This window comes from Diadema setosum, chromosome 2 (assembly GCF_964275005.1).
Source record: "Diadema setosum chromosome 2, eeDiaSeto1, whole genome shotgun sequence".
Classification (NCBI taxonomy): Eukaryota; Metazoa; Echinodermata; class Echinoidea; order Diadematoida; family Diadematidae; genus Diadema; species Diadema setosum.
Genome location: NC_092686.1, coordinates 37,928,915 through 37,950,699, shown reverse-complemented (window position 1 = coordinate 37,950,699; position 21,785 = coordinate 37,928,915). Strand labels below are relative to the sequence as shown.

General features: G+C 38.4%; 1 protein-coding gene across 1 annotated transcript in view; it reads left to right on the top strand.

Annotated features, from left to right (window-relative positions):
• Positions 1 to 4,956: 4,956 nt before the first annotated feature.
• The window catches only part of LOC140242435 (alpha-aminoadipic semialdehyde synthase, mitochondrial-like), a 37,316-nt gene continuing 20,487 nt past the window's right edge, over positions 4,957 to 21,785 (top strand). The window contains exons 1-6 of the mRNA XM_072322174.1: positions 4,957 to 5,117; positions 10,715 to 11,025; positions 15,456 to 15,632; positions 17,469 to 17,621; positions 18,004 to 18,150; positions 19,303 to 19,381. Coding sequence (XP_072178275.1) covers positions 10,771 to 11,025; positions 15,456 to 15,632; positions 17,469 to 17,621; positions 18,004 to 18,150; positions 19,303 to 19,381 — 811 coding nt within the window. The 5' untranslated portion in view covers positions 4,957 to 5,117; positions 10,715 to 10,770. The remainder of the gene's footprint in view (positions 5,118 to 10,714; positions 11,026 to 15,455; positions 15,633 to 17,468; positions 17,622 to 18,003; positions 18,151 to 19,302; positions 19,382 to 21,785) is intronic.

The following is a 21,785-nucleotide window of genomic DNA, read 5'->3' as shown; positions in this document are numbered from 1 at the left end:
CGTCATAACAGTGAAGATATTCATGTGGACTTGTAAGTTTGATCAATCTTAACTCCCTCCCAAACTAAAACAATTCTATTGGTATGCATGTACCGGTAATGGTATTCTGTGTATACCAACACATGCGATCACGCGAAAGTTCATATTCCTGAATTGAATCAATTTGTTTGTTTGGCACTGTCTTCGAGTATGGTGTACCCGATTTTTCATTTCAATCTATGTACCTTCAAAAGCAACCTCAAAACTTTTTGTTGTTGTTGTTGGCTTTTTTTTTCACATGTTACCATATTGTTTAGATATCACCATGCTTGTTTCTTGTATATTCAAGAGCATGTAACTATCGTCAATTAAATGTAAATTCACGTCATTACCATATTTGCAGCACCATATTTATGACGAATATGATTCATTAGTATGCTCATTGAAGTATAGGCAATTATGAATATATCAATTTACAGCTTAACATTTGCCGAATTCATATCTATCAAAAACAAATGATAATAATGATGATGATAATGATAATGATAATAATAATAATAATAATAATGATAATAATAATAATAATAATAATAATAATGATAATAATAATAATAATAATAATAATAATGATAATAATAATGATAATAATAATAATAATAATAATAATAATGATAATAATAATAATAATGACAATAATAATAATACATAAGCCATATTATATTTGTCTTGTAATTATATGAAGAGTTTGTTTGCAAAAACCGATAAGTCCATTTTTGAAGATTTTGAAGTACGGTCTCTGTCATAAAGTACAAAATGATACCTTTCAAATGATATATTGGTCACTACATATAAAGGTATATTTTTGAAGTTATGGTCAAAAGAAGCAAAAATTTTCTTATTATTCTCTTTATTTTTCTTGACCTTTAATCGCAAATATCTCCATTTGACAAATATGGACTTATCGGTTTTTGCAAACAAACTCTTCATATATTTTGTGTGTGTTTTTTTAATCACTACCTCATCATCTGGAGAGCACGAACAGTTATCCGATGGTCACAGCATCAGGGAGACTGGGAGAATGTGGCTCTCCCAAATGATCACTGGGTGAACTCGCGGTTTCCACTAGAAGGAGCTATGCAACTTTTTATAAGTCCCCTGGTTGCAGCATAGTTCCTATACAGGGAAGCCTCGCCTCAGTGGTTGCAGCTCCATCCTTGTACACACTAGATAAGCGAGTACACTGTATAATTAGCTTTTCATTAAATTTTATAAAAGTGCATCTACAAAATGACCAAAGAGGCAACACCTCTACCTCTCTTCCTCTTTATATCATCGTCTGTTTATATCCATATATATATATATATATATATATATATATATATATATATATATATATATATAATAACAACAATAAGAATAATAATAGAGAGACTCTTAAAGCGCTCATTCTACCTAAAAAGATACTCATGGCGCTATAGAACAGAGCACATAATGTATCATGTCACAACAGTATCACAGAAGATAATAAGAACAATAAACAAACAAACAATATACGTACACATACATACAGGTAAATATTGTCAATTTAAATAAAAAAGGTATAGGTCTTGAGGTTCTTTTTAAAATCATCAATAGAAGATGCTTGTCGAAGAGATTTTGGCAGGCTATTCCAAAGTTTTGGGCCCATGTATGAAAAAGCACGATCCCCCATAATTATACTTGATTCGAGGTACAATTTTAGCGAGTTGGATGAACGGAGATTTCGTTGTGGTTGGTGAAGATGAAGATTATTTTAAAAGTAGGCAGGGGCAAATTTGTGCAATGTACGGTAAACAAGAAGAAGAATCTTGAAGTTAGGGAGCCAGTGTAGGGACCGAAGTATTGGGGTAGTATGCACAGTTTTCTTCGTGAAAGTAAGTAATCTAGGGGCACAATATTCTGAAGACGATGCAGTTTACCGAGTTCTTTTTGTGGAAGGCTGCAAAACAGAGAATTGCAGAAATCTAGACGAGACGAAATAAGAGCATGCATCAGTTTTTCTGCTGCTTGATCTGGTAAAATATCTCCGAATTGAGCCCAGGTTACGCAAGTGAAATCTTACAGATTGGGATACATAATCATGAAATGTGGTCTTTAAATTTCAGATTTGCATAAAAAAACAACACCAAGAATACGAACTTTGTTCGAAAACTTTGTTCGAAGGCTTGATATTACTATTGCCAATTCTAACATAAGATGTATATCAGAATTCACTGTAGACAACATCTGTTTGGATCCTATCAGAATAAATTCTGACTTACTGTCATTAAATTTGAGACCATTTCTGTCCATCCATGCCTTAACATCATCAATACATAATTCTAATCGTTTTAAAGCTTCAGAGAGATCAGTATACGTATACAGACAGACCGATATATGACAGATAATCTGGTCTGTGTGTCTTGCAAGGGAAACTCGAGAAAAGACATAAAAGAAAGGTTTCAAACGACGACTCTCCTGTAATATTTTTTTTTCAGACATGTTTAATTTCTCTTATAGCACAATGTGTTTATTTTCCACAAAATGTTATTTGATTTGATTTGATTTATTTATTCTCTGTATGCCATTTTTTTTTTCAAATACATCAACTTTCTGCAATTTCATTAACAAAGTACAAAATACCGGTAGTATACTTAATACAATTTTCATCATTTTCATCAATTATGCAATACATCTGTAGTATAATTACATGAGTAACGTGTTAATAATTTGCATACAGAGCGATTGCCAATAATAAGCACAACGCTTGACTGTTTGGCAACCGATAACAAATAACATTATAGTGAAGAAAAACAAGAGGGTCCAACATGATGCTCGTGGAATAAGGGTTAGGGAGAGGGAGAGGGAGAGAGAGAGAGAGAAGAAGAAGAAGAAAGGAAGGGGAGGAGATGATAAAAACCTCCGGATACTAGTCTCGCCAGATCAACTCGACATACCTCTATACTTAGACACATACATACATGCACATACTGTATTTATACTAATAAATTACAGTGATGTATTCACATAATAAGTGTTGCTTTTGTCCTGTAAAAGTTACATTGAATGAGTAAGAGAGAAAAAGAGAAGAAGACAAAAAGCAATCATCTACATACACAGCATAAATTTCTGCGTGCCCTTTCAGGGCAAGACGTTATAGTGAACCATGATTCGCCCGACATAACATGAATAATGAACAACAGAGAAGGAATGAATCCCAGTGGATCAGAGGAGCACAGTATACTGCAGGTGCATCCGCACGTGCAGAGACTCGGAGAGAAAGAAACATAATAGATACAACAATGAACAAAGAATGAGTCATCAAGTGTTTCTACAGAAGGTATCACCGGTACTGTGAAATCAACATTTTCTTTACTGCTTTTTTAAATGAATGAATAGACTTAATGTTACGTAATTCAAGTGGAAGTCTATTCCAGATATCTGGGCCAGTATGTCTAACTGATTTGTGTGCTAGGAGTGTTTTAGGGTTACTCAGGTGTACATCCATTGCTTGCCTTGTAGGATAAGAATGGATTTCTGAGTTCAGCTGGAACATATCAATAAATGAAGAGGGTAATAAGTCAGTATTAAAGCGGAACATCAAAAGTGCATTTTGTAAGGTGTGGATGTCGTTCACCTTTAAGATCTTAAAACAGAAGAAAAGGGGATCCGTGTGATCATTGTAACCAGCATTTGCACATATACGAATAACTTTCTTTTGCAATTTTAATATAGTATTGTTAGCAGACACCGAGTTTGCCCATATCATATTACAATAAGAAATGTATGGTAGGATGAGTGCATTATAAAGCATAATCAAGATATCAAAAGATAAACAATGTCTGAGTTTACATAATATTCCAACATTACGAGCAATAGGAGATGAAATATATTTCACATGATCATTCCAAGTAAGAGTTTCATTAATTACAATTCCAAGAAATTTAGTGGATGTTGTCCTCTCAAGAGGAATTAATGCCGTCTATTTTTAGAATACATTCAGTGTCACTACAAATCAGTTTCCTTGGATGTTTGAAGTGCATATAATTTGTTTTCTTTAGATTCAAAGATAAGATATTACTTTTGAACCACTGAGACAATTTTGGTAATTCATTATTTAAAGATCTAATAAGACATTGAAAATCGTTATACATCGATTGTTAACACAAGGAAGCAGACAGAACAGGACGCATAATCACCCTATACAGACAAGGCCTACCAATTTCATATGCTCTTGATGAGAACGATCTTTTAAAAAATAATGACACTTTGACACTTTTTGCATCTAAACCTGTAGGAAGTCACTTTATCAGGAACGGAACATAAGTTATCACTATAGGTGCAGAAATATAAAAGAAAGAGAGGGAGAGAGAGAGAGAGAGAGAAAGAGATTTTATGTACGTTTGCTTGTGTGATTTATAAATTTGTTTCACCGATTGAATGTTATGATTTAAGTTGAAATTGAATAAAGTCTTCTTCTTCTTCCAGATTGAATCATCATACTCATCGAGTGATTATGAAAAACAAAACAAAACAAAAACAAACATGAACTTGACCTCAAGAAAATTACAACTTGACCACGCGCAGAGGTCGTGTGCAAAATGTTTTCCCAGAAAGAGGCGGTTTGAAGGTGTGTGTTCCCACTGCCATCTGATTGGTCACAAAGTAAAAAGGAGGAATGTGTGTGTGTGATCGTCTTATGATCGATATTTTGTATCGCCGGCCATTGAGTAAAAGGGTGTAACGGAACGAGTCAACACTAGGAAATCGATTATGCACTATCGAGTTTGAGTTTGGGGCATCGATATCTCACTCTCATGCTTGCATGCTTACATGTGACGTACAGTACATTCTGTATTGCATACATCATATAACACACATAAATGCGTGCGCCGCCGCGTCGCGTATATGAGCGGATATATGTACATAGAACTAATTATGTATATGTTGCGATTCGTGTATGACACGACGAAGCTGAATTTGGAGAAGTGATATGCATCAGACCGTAGAATACTAGCATCGCGTCGCCGTTGTCCCACTTGCTTGGATGGTCAGACGTTTGTAAAGAATTCAGGTCTCCTCAGAACATCGAAAGCTTTCCCCCGCTTTTGTCAATTGTTGTAAGTATCCACCATAGTCATAGAGTCTACACCAAGTCCACTTCAGTAATCGGTGCAGGGTCTTGTATCCCTCACACGACCCGTTTGTGCGGATCCCGGGCGGGGAGCTACTGACACTGTACTACACAGCTGTATGCCTGTTACAGTAGGGGCAGTAGTAGCTGAGCCCTTCCTTGTCACAGTTGAGATCTAACGTTACCACGTGAAGCCGTGAAGGAAGGATCCGATCCTGGGACTATCCTAACTAGTTAAGGGTTCATATCATGCACACATGAATCTACTCTGTTTGGGCCCTTGAGTTTGGGCATTAATTTCATTGACCATTGACAGAAGAGGGTCAAACGACGGGACGGGTACGCGGGTCCTTGCCCTGTCTTCAGACCGCACTGCACGGGCAGTCTCTTCTGGTTCTCTCAGACAGTAGATAGACAAGCCGGTCGTGTTTTGGTCATCAGCCAAATTGGGCCATTGGGCAGAATTAGCAAAAAAGCCAAAGGAGGTTCTGCTTTGCAACTGCAAGTCACGGTAGGTTAATTTAATTTACAATGTAAAGTTTAGATTTAATTTACCGGGTACCTATCGACTGGTTAGAATAGTTACAGACGAGTGAGAGTGTACAATTCTAGATGAGAATCTAGGCCTTCACCCTGGAAAGTTGCCAAGTATTTAACACGTTTACCTGTTAGTTGTAGACTAGATAGTAGTACCATAGGCTTTGCTGTAGTAGAAACCCTATTCAAATTGACAATTGTATCAGTGCTTCGTTCAAGGAAGTAGATTTACGGTAGTTCTATCTCTTAAATCATTGATTGTAATATTCTAGAATTTGTAGAAAATATATAATGTAGTCGTAGAACTCTATTCTAGTAGGGTAAGAGCACCAGCATTCGGGCAGCTACCGGTATTCGGTCACTTATCACTAGTCACCAGCCAGTAAGTTCAACTGTCACACCACACGCAAATCACATCAATTCACATACTTGCACACTCATTCACAACAGGAAACTCCCTTAGCCCCCTCCAAAAATCCATCCAAAATCCCAAATTTTACCGTCAGAAGTGCAGAATCGGCCCTATTTTCCAAAAGCGCGCGTGGATAAGGCCCAGTTTTAAGAGTACGGGTCGCCGAAAAAGCGCTAAAAATCGAGAAATACGCCGTTCTCTCGCGGGATTTTTTGCTTATCGCAAGCTTGGAGTGTAATGGTATCCTCAAAAACGCAAAAGAAAAACAAAATTTCCGTATGTGCCGATACAGTGTCTCAATGTACAAGAGATGAATGCAAGTGCCAAGTCCCCAGTATTCGGTCACCAACAGGCGCCGCAATGTCCCCGATGCAATTTTGCGCCAATAAGGTAGCGCTCACGCGCATTTTTCAGCTGCCTTGAACACGCATTGACTTTGAACGCGCATACCGCGTGACCGAATACTGGTGCCGATGACCATATACTGGGGAATTTTCAAGGTGATATATTTTGCGATTTTGTGAAATTCTGTGTGATATTTAACAAAATGAAAATTGAGATTAAAGAAATTTGATATATTTCACATACATTGCTGTAGATATGATGTATGTATAAATTATTTTAGTTTGAAAAATATTGCAAAAAAGCTTAAGTGCGTAGACCCAGTATTTGCGGGGGCGCTGTTGGATGATAGTGCCGATCACCGTTAGCATTGATAGGAAGATTGCCGAAGTTGAGCTGTCATCAAGAGTAAAGCGCGTAGGTGTTGCTACTTGTAGGTAACGTTGCCGTCGTTGTCTTCTCTGCACATTACGCAGTCTGTAGTGATGTCAGGGTGCATATTACTTCCTAGTGTGATGTCACAGAAGAAGTTTGTGAAAACTGTCATCGTCAATCGAATCATGAGCCAAAGTGTGATAGGACCACTGACTACAGCGGATCGGACTTCTTCGGACTTGTGGAAATGGGTCACAGCGTAAGCGCTGACGAGGATTCGATAGCATAGGTCTCTGTAGGAAACTTGCACCTAGCGCCCGCGTATACATTTGAGTGAACCACCCGGTCTACAAATGTATGTGCCTTTAATATAAATGCAAAAGAGGACTCAACCAGGGAGCTAAAAATCAATGTGCAGTGATTATACATGTAGCAAGTTGAAAGAAGTCGCTTTTATTTGAGAAATGTATGTATGTGTGTGTGTGTGTGTGTGTCTCACTCACTCTTTGTCTATCTGTCTGTTTATGTGATATAGGAGTAGGAAAGTTCTTGATCTCACTTCATTCAACTTGTCATGATTAAATCAGTATTTTTGTACATTGATGATTTGCTCCCGGTCACTTGAAAAATTTGTGGCATAATATGTATGGACTGCTCAAAGTTTCAGATTGTACAGTCTGTGGACAGTAAATACCGTGATCACTCGTGAAGAGAAAGTTGTTTTGAGCGATGACATCACAGTCTATGTTGATATTGACTTTTCCCGATGACTGATGTGGTTCAAATTTATGTGAGTGATTGAACAGTAGCTTTCAAATTCAAGTATATCCTGTGATTTTGGTGCAGTTTGGGTTTCCAGAATATCAGCATGGATTCGAAAGTACATGTACAGTGTACTTTAGTACCCAAAAGTTACATGTATGGTGTCAACAACGTCCACCATCACATATTGATTAACTCCTACTAGTCCTAGATTCTATAATTATGTTCTGTAACACACTGCATGTGTTCTCTAGCTCTTGGCAATCCAGGCTTTTAAGGGCCATACACAGTTTGACCTCAAAATGACTACATGTACATTTGTAGGTGGGCCCTACCCAAAGTCACACACACTGCTCAATTAGGGTGCTTTAGCAAACCGATGTTGTATGTCCCTACATTTGTACAGTACAATGTTTGTACACGATTGCTGAGACATGCAGGAAGGGCAAACGTGCTTACTAATCCATGATTCAAATAGATCATATTAGAAACAAACAAACAAAAACCTGAAAAGAACAAGAAAGAGGCCTGGAAAATTTTTGTGGGCAAGTGCGGATGCATGATAATGGTGCTGTTGTTTGCTAAGTGTTGATGGTCGTGTCAGACTCCAGAGAAGCAAGGCAGATAAGTGTAATACATGTGTAGCACCAAGGAGCTACTACAGACATGGAGTCCCAACAGAATTTTTACGACCGAACACTTTACACAACGCACTTAACTTCAAAGTGCCACAGCGACGTTATCACCAAAATCTTGCCACCGGCGACAGCTGCAGCGCGCTTTCAAGATTGAGTTCGATGCCACAGCTCTGTCCGTTAGTGGAGGAGAGTGGAAATTGTCGAAACAAACACACGTCTCTTTTGTGCTTGCGCAGTCCATAAGTCAGCCATTTTAGTTTGTGCAATCGAAATCATCGAATCCCCAATGAAATTTCGAATCTGGTGGTCGTTATTTCGCGAAATTTGGACCTGAGATGGGTGAGTTATGATGAAATATGTATAAAAACATGCTGTATTACCTTCACTTTTTAAATTCCTCTACATGAAACATGACTTTTGTGGGAACTTTTAAAGTAATTTCAATCGAAAGAGGATACTTCAACCTTTCGAATGCAACCGAGCATGAGAGTGCCAACAGATGCCAACACATATTAAAATGCATTGGAAGTGAGCTGACGGTGGGCGACACTGTCGTCTGCTCATGTCTTAATACAGTCCCATTTGTTCATATTTGTGTTAGTCATCAATTCATGACAAAGTTTTGATCTCTGCCCAGACTCAGACTTGATTACGAATACGATCCATATTACCATCGCTTTTTAAATTCCTCTACATGAAACATGACTTTTGTGGGAACTTTTAAAGTAATTTTGTTCGAAAGAGGATACTTCATCCTTTCGAATTGAACAGGCAAAATCAAGCAGTGCGAACGCCATCAATCGCATGCATTATGCAGTGTCTCACAGAAACTGCACAAATATCAACCAATTCCGCACTTCCCCCTTCAAACACACATTTCCGAATTACGGATTACAAGTGGGTTTTCCCCGATGAAAACGTGATCCCTCCGTTACAAATGTTTAACACAACGCAGTGCGGAAACCACCAAAGCGTGCGATAGAAACGCCAAACCCAGGTGAGTATGCCTTGGACGTGGACACAGATATCGTAAATCACGCTCGGCTCCCCGCTGCGTATACGCACGTGCGTAGGAGCGGCATCGAAGCTAGATCAAAGAAGGTTGGCTGGATGGGACTCCATTGTGTTTGTAGTAGCTCCTTGGTAGCACCATGTCAGATTTGAAATGTCAGTCAGTGTCATGCACATTTCACATTCTTGGTCAAATGCATTGCAAATTCCGCTTAGCTTACCTGGGCCAAAGATTCCAGTGAGCTGTTGCAATCATTCATAATCTGGCATCTGGCATGTGTCGTGCCTAAGCTTTTTATATTATCATCTTCTTCTTGAAGACAACTGGAACATGTTTTTACCAAACTGGCAGGTAGCATCCCTATTGTAATGGGATCTTGATTTCTTCTAATGAGCACCATTTCCTCCCCCCCCCCCCCCTCCCATGAAGGCCCAATGTTTGGTCTTCTTCATGAAAATCCATGGTCATTTTTTTTTTTTCCTCACTGAACTTGGCTGGCATGATTGCTCGGATAGTGGAAGTGATAAAGTTTGTACATGAATGGGCATTATACACCTATATGCAGAATGTGTGGAAGGTGGGAAGTTGAACTTGCGATAGCCAGGTAAGTGTGAGACACCCCCCCCCCCCCATCTCTCTCTTTGTTTTAATGTAGTTATGCATATTTGTCACAAGTAGTTTGCATCACAGCAAGACTGAGAGTTTACTGATACAGAGAGTAAACAAGGAAAGTCAATCATAGCATATCTTGTTAAAAGAGAGCTCACAAAAATTACTCGGCTCATTCAACAATAGAACCAGTGGCACAGATTGAGTTAAGGGATAAGTCCACCTTCATATACATACGGATTGAAAGAATGCCATAGAACATATCAGTGAAAATTTGAGGAAAATTGGACAATCCATTCAAAAGTTATGAATTTTTGAAGTTCCAGTGCCACCATCACTGGATGAGAAGACTACTACAGCTTGTGATGTCATGTGCGTAGAAGAATGTAAGGAAAGTATGGAGAAGATTCAACATATCTTGCCATTTTTCTTGCAGAGTAAAAGAGCACTTGACTTGCCTTTTTCAGAAGGCAGGAGGAATGATATTACCCTTAACATATGTCAGTAGCAAGTGGAGGGAATGTGAACTTTTTTCCAGAAAAAAAAAAATGAAATTTTGTGGAATTCTCTTTATATTTTCATATATCGTTCTATGCATGTGACATCATACACTGCAGTAGTTTTCTCATCCAGCAGTGACTGTGCAGAAAATTTTATAACTTTGGTCCGATTGTCTGATTTTCCTCAAACTTTCCATGATGTGCTCTACTAATATTGCTGCATTCACTCACTCTTTATGAAGGTGGACTTGTCCTTTAGATTATAAAGTAAACTAGTAAGTATGGACACAATCATAACATAATCATGCCGGACAGGGGACAAGCATGACTCTTTCTGTTTTATGTGCCTGTTTGTCAAAATGATGTTTTTACTGTATGTCTGTAAACATGCTACAGGTGACGTGAAACTAAAAGAGGCAGGTGGAGAGAAGTGTTAGACAAGGGTCAGCATCATGTGGCGCATAAAGACCACCGCTCAGCGCACCCTGCCGTGCCTGGTGTCCCAAGCCACCCTCTGCCGCCACATGAGCGTCGTGGTGCCGGCCCACGTGAAAGGCAAGCAGCCTGTCATGGCCATCAGGCGGGAGGATTATGGGTCCCAGTGGGAGCGGAGGGCCCCCCTCAACCCCCTGCACGTCAAATCCTTTGTGGACCAGGGTGTCAAGGTGCTGGTACAGCCCTCCAACAGACGGGCTTATCCTGTACAGGTGAGGAGTCATACCATCACATGGTGCTACAAAAGTAAACCCACTAGCCCACTTGCCTTGGGCAACTGACTCTCACAGTCAGGCAAGTTAAATGCACTGGCACTTTTCCTGAATGGGAGTTCATGCGAGCTGGAGAAAAATCTTTCATAGAGCTCCGGTATCATGTGTGACAAAGGAGCAGTGAATCATATCGTGCAGTTTATTAGGTCCTTTTTGTTCTGTAACAACCACCACCCTCCCCCCCCCCCCCCAAAAAAAAAAAGAAAAAACCAAAACCATACCAAGAACCTTCCCCTATTACAACCCCTACCCCTCTCTCATAAAAAAACCAACTGATAACAACAACAATACCTGATAACCCCCAGCCCCCACAAAAAGTAATAAAAGTAAGTCACAACTACTTGTAAAATCTAAAGGTACAAAGCTTATATAACGGTAGGTGAATCAGAATATTATAGCAACAATAGTACATCATTGATAAATGGTCCTAATTCAGCATGGATGCACATATATAATGTGTCAGCAGACTGGAATAGAATGCTTTTAGAAAACAATCTGTGAGGAAAGTGTTTTGCTGAACTCATGGCAGAACGATCCTGTCTTTCTTCACGACATCACTGTAAGGTTTCTGAAGACAAGCAACCATAATGGGTTTCATTCATTTGTATACAGGCAAAGATTATCAGAGTCTGAGAATTGTACTTTCTTCCCCCTTTTTATTTGCCACCCAGGGTCAAGCTTTTCAGAGTCTATTGGGTCCACTGGCTTTTGTGTTATAAGTTTGAGATGGATAGTCAAAGGACCTTTTGAGTTAGCCTCTGCACAAGATTTGAGGAGAAAGAAAAAAGGATTGAAGGAAGAAAGAAGATTTAAGAATTTGTACAGATACAGAAGGTGATCTGAGAGGTGCTATAATTTTGGAACTTTTCGCGCATTTCGCGCAACCAGAAGCTAGCGCGAAAATGAAAACACGTGAAAATTTTTGCATGCCATATGTCCCAGTAGTTGATGTCTTGATTCCGCGGAATTAAAAACATGCGAAACTCTTCTTACCCGGTCAAGCGCGAAAAATTAGTTGCGCGAAAATATCCACTTTTACAATACTTGAATCACCTACAATGTAATAATTACCCCATCCACATAAAAGTGTTTATGGGGGTATATTAGAATTATTATAATAACACCTAGATAGATCCTTGTCATTTGATTCATTGTTTGCTATTGATGATTCATCCCATCTTACTAATCTTACGTCTATCATTCATGCAATTCTGGCTCCATTTACTGTGCAATCTTGGATCCGTATGATTTGCTCCACTGCATGCATGCCGAGGTAAATGGCTGGCACATGTGCGCATGTAAAATGCTTGTGTGTGCAGTGTGTAAGCGACAGCGTGCTAGTGTAAAGCGCTCAGTGAGCACTCTCTCGATCTCAGATCCCGCACATTCTCTCTGTTCCTTAATTCATAAAACATCAAATGACAAGGATCTCTTTCAGGGGTTATACAGAGTATAAAACAAATAATAAATGTTTTTCATTCGTGTAATGGACAGAACATTTTATTTGGTGAAAGAAATTATTGATCCATTCAAAGAGCCTGCGCCTCATCAAATGGATCATTTCATCTTTCACAGCCGCATCACATTCTTGTGTGCACTCTAGCGGTCACAAACCTTGATGGATTTCTTTGAAATTTTGTATGGAGATTCATATTGGTAATATATCTCCACACCTATAACTTTGGGTGATGCTGCCTCCAGTGTTCGTCTTTCATAGGGTAAAATGCCATATTTTTGTGCATACCGGTAGTTTGTGTGCGCTCTAAGACAAGTCACATTTGTTAACGGATTTTGTTCAAATTTGGTATGGAGGTTTATCATGATGTAATCTACAAGCCTATAGATTTTGGATGTGCTGCCCCCAGTGTTCCTTCTTTTATAGGGTCAACTCAAAGGTCATGTTGTTTGTTGATAGTTTGTGTGTACTCTAAAGCTACATTGTACATTTCTTAATGGATTTGTTCAAATTTGGTATGAAGGTCTACCATGATATAATCTACAAGCCTATAGATTTTGGATGTGCTGCCCCCAGTGTTCCGTCTTTTATAGGGTCAAAGGTTGTTGTTGGTAAATGTTTTAGGTGTGCTCTATAGGCTACATTTCTTAACGGATTTTGTTCTTTTCATCAGTATACCATAATGCATTGCCATGGCAATGGCAAATTTTTGTTAAAATCTTACAAAATGTTGTGGATCGATCTTCTCTCAGTTTTACAGCAATTCAGTTGAAATTCAGCATTGTAAGATCACTGTAATGTGTTGTATAATCTTTATCTTTCGTTTTTGTCAGAGAATGTGTTGCCATGGTAACAGTGTATTTTGAATGAAAATATCATGCAACATATTTTGGAATCATCCAACTCCCTCAGTTTTTTAGCATTTGGCTTGAAATTGGGCATATGTGTACTGCTGTGAAATTTATGTAGTTGTGCAAAATTCATCTTTTGCTAATGTCAAACATTGTGTCGCCATGGTAACAACATTTTTTTAAATAAAAATAATAGAAATTGCCAGTTTATTTATCTAACTCAGGTTCTGAGCACTTGACTTGAGATATGGCACTTGTGACTAACAATTTTTTAAAAGAGCAAAACACATCTTTATTCAATGCTGAACAATATGTTGCCATAGTAACAACATTTTTTTTTCAGTAAAAAGCATAAAAAGTTATTGCTGGTTAAGCAAATTCCCTCAGTTTTAGGTGGGAGTATTAATCACATTAATAAAGGGATGGTACAGTATTGGTGGAGATGAAAATTGGGCTTTAAACTTTTTGTGAGATACCAAGAAAACACTTATGAAATAGTACAACAGAGCATACCATTTTAAGAGGAATTCCAAAGTTTATTTGATGAAATCTGGTTTGGAATGACTGAAACATCCAAAAACAAAGTAAAACAAAGTGATCGTAATAAAATGCGGGTCCCACACTTATTAGAATCGCTCTGTTTTGGATATCTCAGCCATTTCAAAACCACTTTTCATCAAATAAACATTGAATTCCTCATGGAATTACATGCTCTTTCATATTTCATAAGAGGTTTCTCATTATCTCACCAAAAAATGTTAGAAAACTGAAATTAGGTCTCAACCAAAACTAGTTGTGCCAGTAATAAGTCTGTGTTGGATCACAGGACAAACTTTAAATATCACACACCACCTGTGATCAGCCGCCACCTGCCATCACCTGTAGATGCATTTGCGTGTACTATTGTACACTGACTTCACCACAGTCCAACCTGTTCAGACTACGAACTTGTTGCTTAACTCTATGAGTCCACACTAGGCGTTTTCACATCAGCCCGATAAAAATCCAAGCTTGAGATATTTTTCGCGATCGCAAATTAGCGCACTATTTCATTTCCTATTCACATCAGCCCGAACATTATCAAAAAGCGCGCTAGTTTGCATTGATTATCCTGCTATTTCGGAAATTTCCTGAGTTGGACTCGAAAAATTTTCTCGATCAATTAGCACGCTAATTTGTATTCACATTATCAAATAGCACGCTATTTCGTGATCGGGTTAATTTCCCAAGTCAGAAAATAGCACACTATTTCGAAACATCGGGCTGATGTGAAAACGCCTATTGTGATCTACCTATTGTTGTTTATGACTGTTATTTATCCTGTAACTTTCTAAATGATCTATAATGTCTGGGCAAGGATTACACAATCATCAATTCTTGGTGCAGTCATAGTCATTGAGCTGGACCATGCATATTTCCTGTTTTCTTTGGACTTTCATATGACTAATGAAATAAACACACACATTGTATCAGGCACAGAGTAAAAGCATACTGAGCTACTGATAGGCAGGGCAGTGTAGCGTAAGCAGAACTTTGCAAGTGACGGAAAGATTGAGAGAGATCAATGGGATTCTGAAAAAAAAAAAGAATAATAATACACTGGCAGCACCAGCACTAGCAGCTGTTGAAGCAATTCATGCTCAACACCAGCCATTTTGATTTGTTCAAGTAGAACAAAGAATAGTAATTTGTTCAATTTCAGTATGTGAAACCAACTCCCCCCCCCCCCAAAAAAAAAAAAAAAAAAAAAACACACACAAGAAAACAAACTATGTTTTACTAAATGATTGTGATGTAAAACACATACCATTTATGATGTTGTAAAACAATGTGTGAAATGTATGATCAAGAATTTTAAGAAACTTATACTGTAGCAGAGAAAATCAAAGATGATCATATCTAGACAACACACTGCATATTAATGAGCGAATGCTATCAGCCACTTGTGGTTTACCCCAGTTGACTAGCAGTAGTCAGCAAAGGGTATTGTGCCATACGAAGAAGACTGCAAATTGCATAATATTGATATATTTCCAGTGATTTGCTTCTTAACTTCCTCACAGGATTACGAGAGGAATGGAGCAATCATTCAGGAGGACATCAATGAGGCCTCCCTCATCATGGGGGTGAAGCAGGTCCCCATCCCGCGCCTCATCCCCAACAAGACCTACTGCTTCTTCTCGCACACGATTAAGGCCCAGACAGAGAACATGCCTATGCTGGACCAGCTCCTGGAGAAGGTGGAGGAAAATTTATCCCAGTTTGGAGTTCATCCATTTAAAAACACGTGTAGAAGGAAGCTGAGTGGTGCAGCAGTCACATGACCTGCGTTGAATTTAGATAATAATAAACAGCAACAACAATAGCAAAAAGAAAATGATTTGTTTTGTAGATACATTGCATTGTGATGCATTGTAGCTAGCTAGCTAGATGTACGTATATGTATTGATGGATTGATAAGATGGGTAGGCAGGTACATGTAGAAGGAGAAGTAGATAGTATTTGAGAGGGTGAGAGAAAGAAAGACAGAAAGAATGTGAAAGAAAATGGAAGTGGGAGAGATGTCCTGTTTGCAATAGGATCCAGTATGTGGCATATTATGAAAAGATTGAATATCTGTTTGCCATAAACATATTTACAGCCTATCACTCATTTATACTGCAGTACACACTGTGGCATGCTCTTTACATAACCCAGGCTTTGTGGAAAACATACCCTCAAATACAGCAGTGACAAGTACTGCAGTCTGTACCAATCTTTCATTCAAACCTACACTGTACAATAGAGTGCTACAAAAGAATTTTGACCTTGACTTCAGTTAATTATGCTGAGGTTCCGCCCAAGTAGGAATTGCACAGTAGCTCAAGGCAATATATCTCAGTTTGCACACAATAAAGGTATTCATCCATAGTGACAGCCACTGTAAAATGTCCAATAGCATGATTAATACTAATAGTCATTTAAGCTCCATTATGTGAGACAATGCTGAGATAAAGCTGGCAAGTTTCTAACTGTGCGTACTGTCGTACAGCTTTTGTTGTCACCAAAATGGGATAGTGGCAACTCTGGAATCAGTATTATTTTTTAATTTTTTTATTAAAAAAAAAAAATCAAACATAGCGGTATAACAGTGTCAATCAAAAGTTCAAAAGTTCTGGATATAAAGGATTATCATTCTTTTCACAACACAGTGTTATGGCGCATAATCATCTAAACATTGTAACACACAACAGATTTTCCATTGACCTGAACACATAAATGTACTAATTCTGTGCCATTGAAAGAGGAAACTCAAGGAGAATAGATTATATTAAACGGGTTAGTCAAATACCGGTAAGTGATTGGCTAAACACAGTCACATGATGGAGGCACATTCATTATGTTCGTCCATGGGCAGAACATTTTTGTAATGTTTTCCCATGGGAAAACATTTTCACGTAACAAATGACAAACGATACTGAACGATTGAACGATCATATTTTTCACGCAATCGATAGGATAAAGTTGCCTGTTCCATACAATGTGAAAAAACAGATTTGAGTAATCGATATAATATAACAGATGATGACTTTTGTTGTCGAGAACATGTACCAAACGTTCCACCCTCAGGGTTTGAAATGCTATTTCGGGAGGCTGTAAGTCCCTCGACTTCGTCTTGGGACTTATAACCTCCCTCAATAGCATTTCAAACCCTTCGGGTGGAACATTCAGTATGTTCCCTCCCCCGCCAGTCATCATCTATATATCATGTATCTCTAGGCTTACAATGCACATAACAATAGAAGCGGGGTGAAGTATAATTTGCTTCTGACCTGTTTTGATATGAGCTGACATTGCAACAGATAGGGATTTATTTGTTTTTTTTCTATGACATTAGTAGTTAGATTTATGATATCGTAATCTTACATTTTTTTTATTCATACTGCATTTTAGATGCATATGCTCCTCATATTTCACACTTTTACTCTGTTTCAAATCAGCAATCATTGACTAGTACTTGTGTATTTCTGTTATTCTCCCTTCATCTACTCCTTTCTTGGACCCACTCTCCTGCTTTCCACATGAAACTCTCACAGAATATACGACTGGTGGACTACGAGAAAATCGTAGACGATAGTGGCAAACGTCTGGTAGCCTTTGGGAAGTTTGCTGGCATCGCAGGAATGATTAATATTCTTCACGGTATAGGACTGCGACTTCTTGCCCTGGGCCATCACACGCCTTATATTGTAAGTTATTTTGATTGTTTATCTTTGTTGTTTTATGGGTCCAGAAATGAGAGAATACACAATTAAGTGCCGTTATGCGTTCTAGTGTGAACATATGCTAGTGAAGAAAGATTTCCCTTTGCTCTGTCATGTTCCTGCAATTTAAAGAAAAAATATACAAGCTCTATCTTAAATACTGGAACACATTCTTTTGTGTTTAAGAAAAGAAGAGATCATAATGGGAGTTAGGCTGAAAATTCTGTATGTGTATTGATCTTTGCGTTAAAATATGTAAATATCATGCAAGACTGCACCCCCCCCCCCCCAGAGATTTACAAATCAACTTCCACAGTCTTATAATGATGTGATTACCGGGTATGCAACTCTGCTCCTATTCTCACAGCACATAGCAGCTGCACACAACTACCGGAATAGCAGCATGGCCCGGCAGGCTATTCGTGATGCTGGCTATGAGATATCGCTTGGTCTGATGCCAAAATCTATCGGCCCACTTACATTTGTCTTTATGGGCTCTGGAAATGTGTCACAGGTAAGGAATTTTTCTTTTTTTTCCCCTCTGGATTCACTTGTAGGTGTCAGAGACTGTTCAGATTGATGATTATTGCCTCCAGTTGTGTTTTGTTTTGTTTTGTTTTGTTTTGTTTTGTTTTGTTTTTTCAACTGATTGACAAAGTGCCCTTTGCCAACGTCGATACGCATCGATCATTCAGTGTTTTTGAGTGTTCCATACCTGCTGCCTGCCGTGAGCTATCAGAACCATTGATGGCTATCAGGCAGGAGCTTGGTAGTGTAGTGCCTTGCATGTAGTAGATATGATGCCTTTGTTGCAATCAAGATTGAGGTTGTGGGTTTGAATCCCACTTGTGTATGTATGTGCATGATTTTTCTTTGTTTGTCATAGTGAACACTGAACAATTAATGTGTTACAGTATGCTAATTAAAGACTCTTCCTTGTCTCTCCAGTGTGCCAAAAAGATTTTATGTCAGTGTTCATAATAGAGGGTTCATCAAAAGATTTTTTGCAACAAAACCATCAGGCATCAAATGAAATTTTGTATCAGTTGTTGTTATCACCACTTATTAATTAATTCCAGTCCCACAATATGCAAGATGGATTTGAATTTAGGCATTTGAGAACACTTCTCCTTGTTTTGCACTCATCTGATTTTGAATACGGTATTATCACAGATTGAAGAGAAAAGGATAGAGAAAGTTATTCAGAATCAAATCACTGCTCTTAGAACTACTGAAGTTCTCTCAGAAATGTTTTAATGTCTGTGTTGAAATCCACAGTAATCATCCACCCTTAGATTTGAGACCTACAGTTTCATGTATTAGGGAGTTTGTTCCTCAACACATATTATTTCTCCCTTGATGGAATTTCAGAGACAATTTTAAGCCTTTAACATGGCTTGTCTTTGTGACATTGGTGCTATAACTCCAGAGAGGAATAGAAAACTGTAAAAAGGGATACCTCAAGGAGGTTGCATCAAGATCAAATTTATCTTGTAGCTTTGTCGAGCAGTTAAGCACCCAGGGCTCTTGCTTATGTTGGTGTGAGTATCAGTGTGCATATATGTGTGTGTGTGTGTGTGTGTGTGTGTGTGTGTATGTGTGTGTGTGTGTGTATTCTGTGGTCAAGGCGCTGTATCAATTTATATCATTGTGTTTGCTCTGGCAGGGAGCCAGGGAGATGATGGAGGAACTGCCAGTGGAGTATGTGGAACCACGCGACTTGAAGGAAGTGGCCCTGCATGGAGGTAATCAATGGGTTATTGCTGCTTTTGCTGCTTCATAAAGACACACAAATATTAAAACAAGAAATGTGTGCCTCACAGTTCCCCTCAAACAAGTCCCACCATTATAGACTAGAAAGTCTTTTCTTAAACTGTTTGTATTTTGAAGTTGAAAGCAGTATTGGCTTGTGTACTTTGTGAACCGTGCTGTGGACTTTAAAAAAGAACAACAACTGTCTGACATTTCCTTCGAAGTTGATTGTATGCCAGTGTTGATACATCGTCAAATTGTCAGACCTACATTGAAGTTAATTGTCACCGTGTAGGCCTACCCAATGGTGCTGGAGTCAGTGGGAACATTATCCATTCAAAATACTTTTGTATCTGTTTTTATGCCTCCGCCAACGAAGTGGCCGGAGGCATTATGTTTTCGGGTCGTCCGTCCGTCCGTCCGTCCGTACGTACGTACATCCGTCCCATTTTGTTTTTGTCGATATCTCAAGAACCGTGTGGTGGTTTTACATCAAACTTGGTATGAGGGTATATCCTGGGGGGATAATACTTTGTTTGGATTTGAGGGTCACGGGTTCAAAGGTCAAAGGTCACAGGTTATTTTGTGAAAAAAAAAGTTGAAAATTCATGTTTTTCTCCATATCTCGCAAATGGTTCAAGGTATCTTCATGGAACTTAGTATATATGCTTGTTCCAATGGGCAGTGATTATCTAGGGAAGTTGGGGGTCATGGTTCAAAGGTCAGGGGGGTCAAAGGTCAAGGTCAACTCCTCAAAATATCACTACTTTCCTTATATTTATGCAATGCCTGAAGGTTTTTTTTTTTTTTTTTTAAACTTGATGTATGCATGTATTACCCAATATATATTCTGTGGGAAGTTTCTTGCCAAAAGGTAAAATGTCAAAGGTCAAATGAAAGTGCTGAATTGCACTTTTTCCTCCATATCTCAAAAGTAACTCAAGGTATCATCATGAAACTTACATATTTATGCATGTTCAACCTAACAGTGATTCTCTTTGGAACTGTGAGGTCAAAGGCCAGGTTTAGATAATGCTATTTTCCCATTTGATACTGAAATTACACTTTTTCTCAATACCTTGAAAATTACTCAATGCATAAACTTATAAAAGGCTCAAAAGTCAAGTAAAAATCATCAGTTCCCCAAATACCTGCACTCTGACATTTTAATCATTCATCCAATTGAACCTAGTTCTAGGAAAGTGAACATTCAGCACATTTGTGGCAAACCTGTCATTTTCATATTTTGCCAATTGTGTGAAACTGTCATCACACATTGTCAAGACATTGTACTATAGACCTATTAGGAGAACCATGCATTATGGCGGAGGCATATCAGTCGCCGTAGTGATATATCTAGTTTAGTTTTTTTGTCTAGTTGACAATATCATACTTGTTCTTGTAGATTCACAACAGATAGGTAGAGTATTTGTGTACTAGTATAGTAATATATCATCTGGGGGTTTTGCCTTTCCAATTCATAGGTCACTCACATGTATCAACACAACTCTTCCTCTTCAATCTCAGTTCGAGTCCTCACGCATATCAAAAACAAAATGGGAGATTCAACTTGTGTGTATATATAACATGCCCTGTTGCTTTTATTGTAGCACAAGCTTCCACAATACATTCCACCACACCGACTAGATACATCTGGCTGAGAGCTATCTATCCCATGTCTGCACTCTCCGAACTCAAGGATCAGACTCCCTTTCCTCTAAGAAAGCTAGCCCACAACAACTCTAAACAAAAGATACTACAGACGAAGTTCATTCCCCTAGAGTTAATCCCGCTATGTACAGACCCAATTACATTCAGGGTGGCCATTCAATTTCAAACAATGCAACCCCCAACCTGTGCACATAAAAACATTCATGGCCCCAAGATACAAAAGAGTTGTAGATCCCTCTAAACACATCTAAAACACTAAACAAAAAGTAAGTTCCCCCTAAAACAAACATCTGTAATTTATGAATCAGGAACCTTTGAGGAAATCTGAATACAGGATCATGTAGCTGTATTTCTCAACTACCTTTCATGTGAAATTCAGTGGATATCATTTGGTCACGCTTGAGTGAGCATGACTTTAAAGTCAAAATGGTCACTTTTTGAAGTTCACAAGCCCAATTTTGCAACTTTGATTTGGTGATATCGGAACAAATTTCAATTTTCCAGGATAAAAAGGCATGCAACGTATAATTTATGTGCTTCTTATCGTACCATGTGACTTGTGCACAAAATTTCACGGTTGAGTGAACACATGGTGAAAATTACCAAAATGGCCAATTTTACATGTTTCTCGTGGTAATTTCTATCAATTGAGATTGAATTCGTGTGTTGAACAGTTTTAACACACAATTCAAGTAATTTCACGGTAGAATACAAATTGTCCATGGT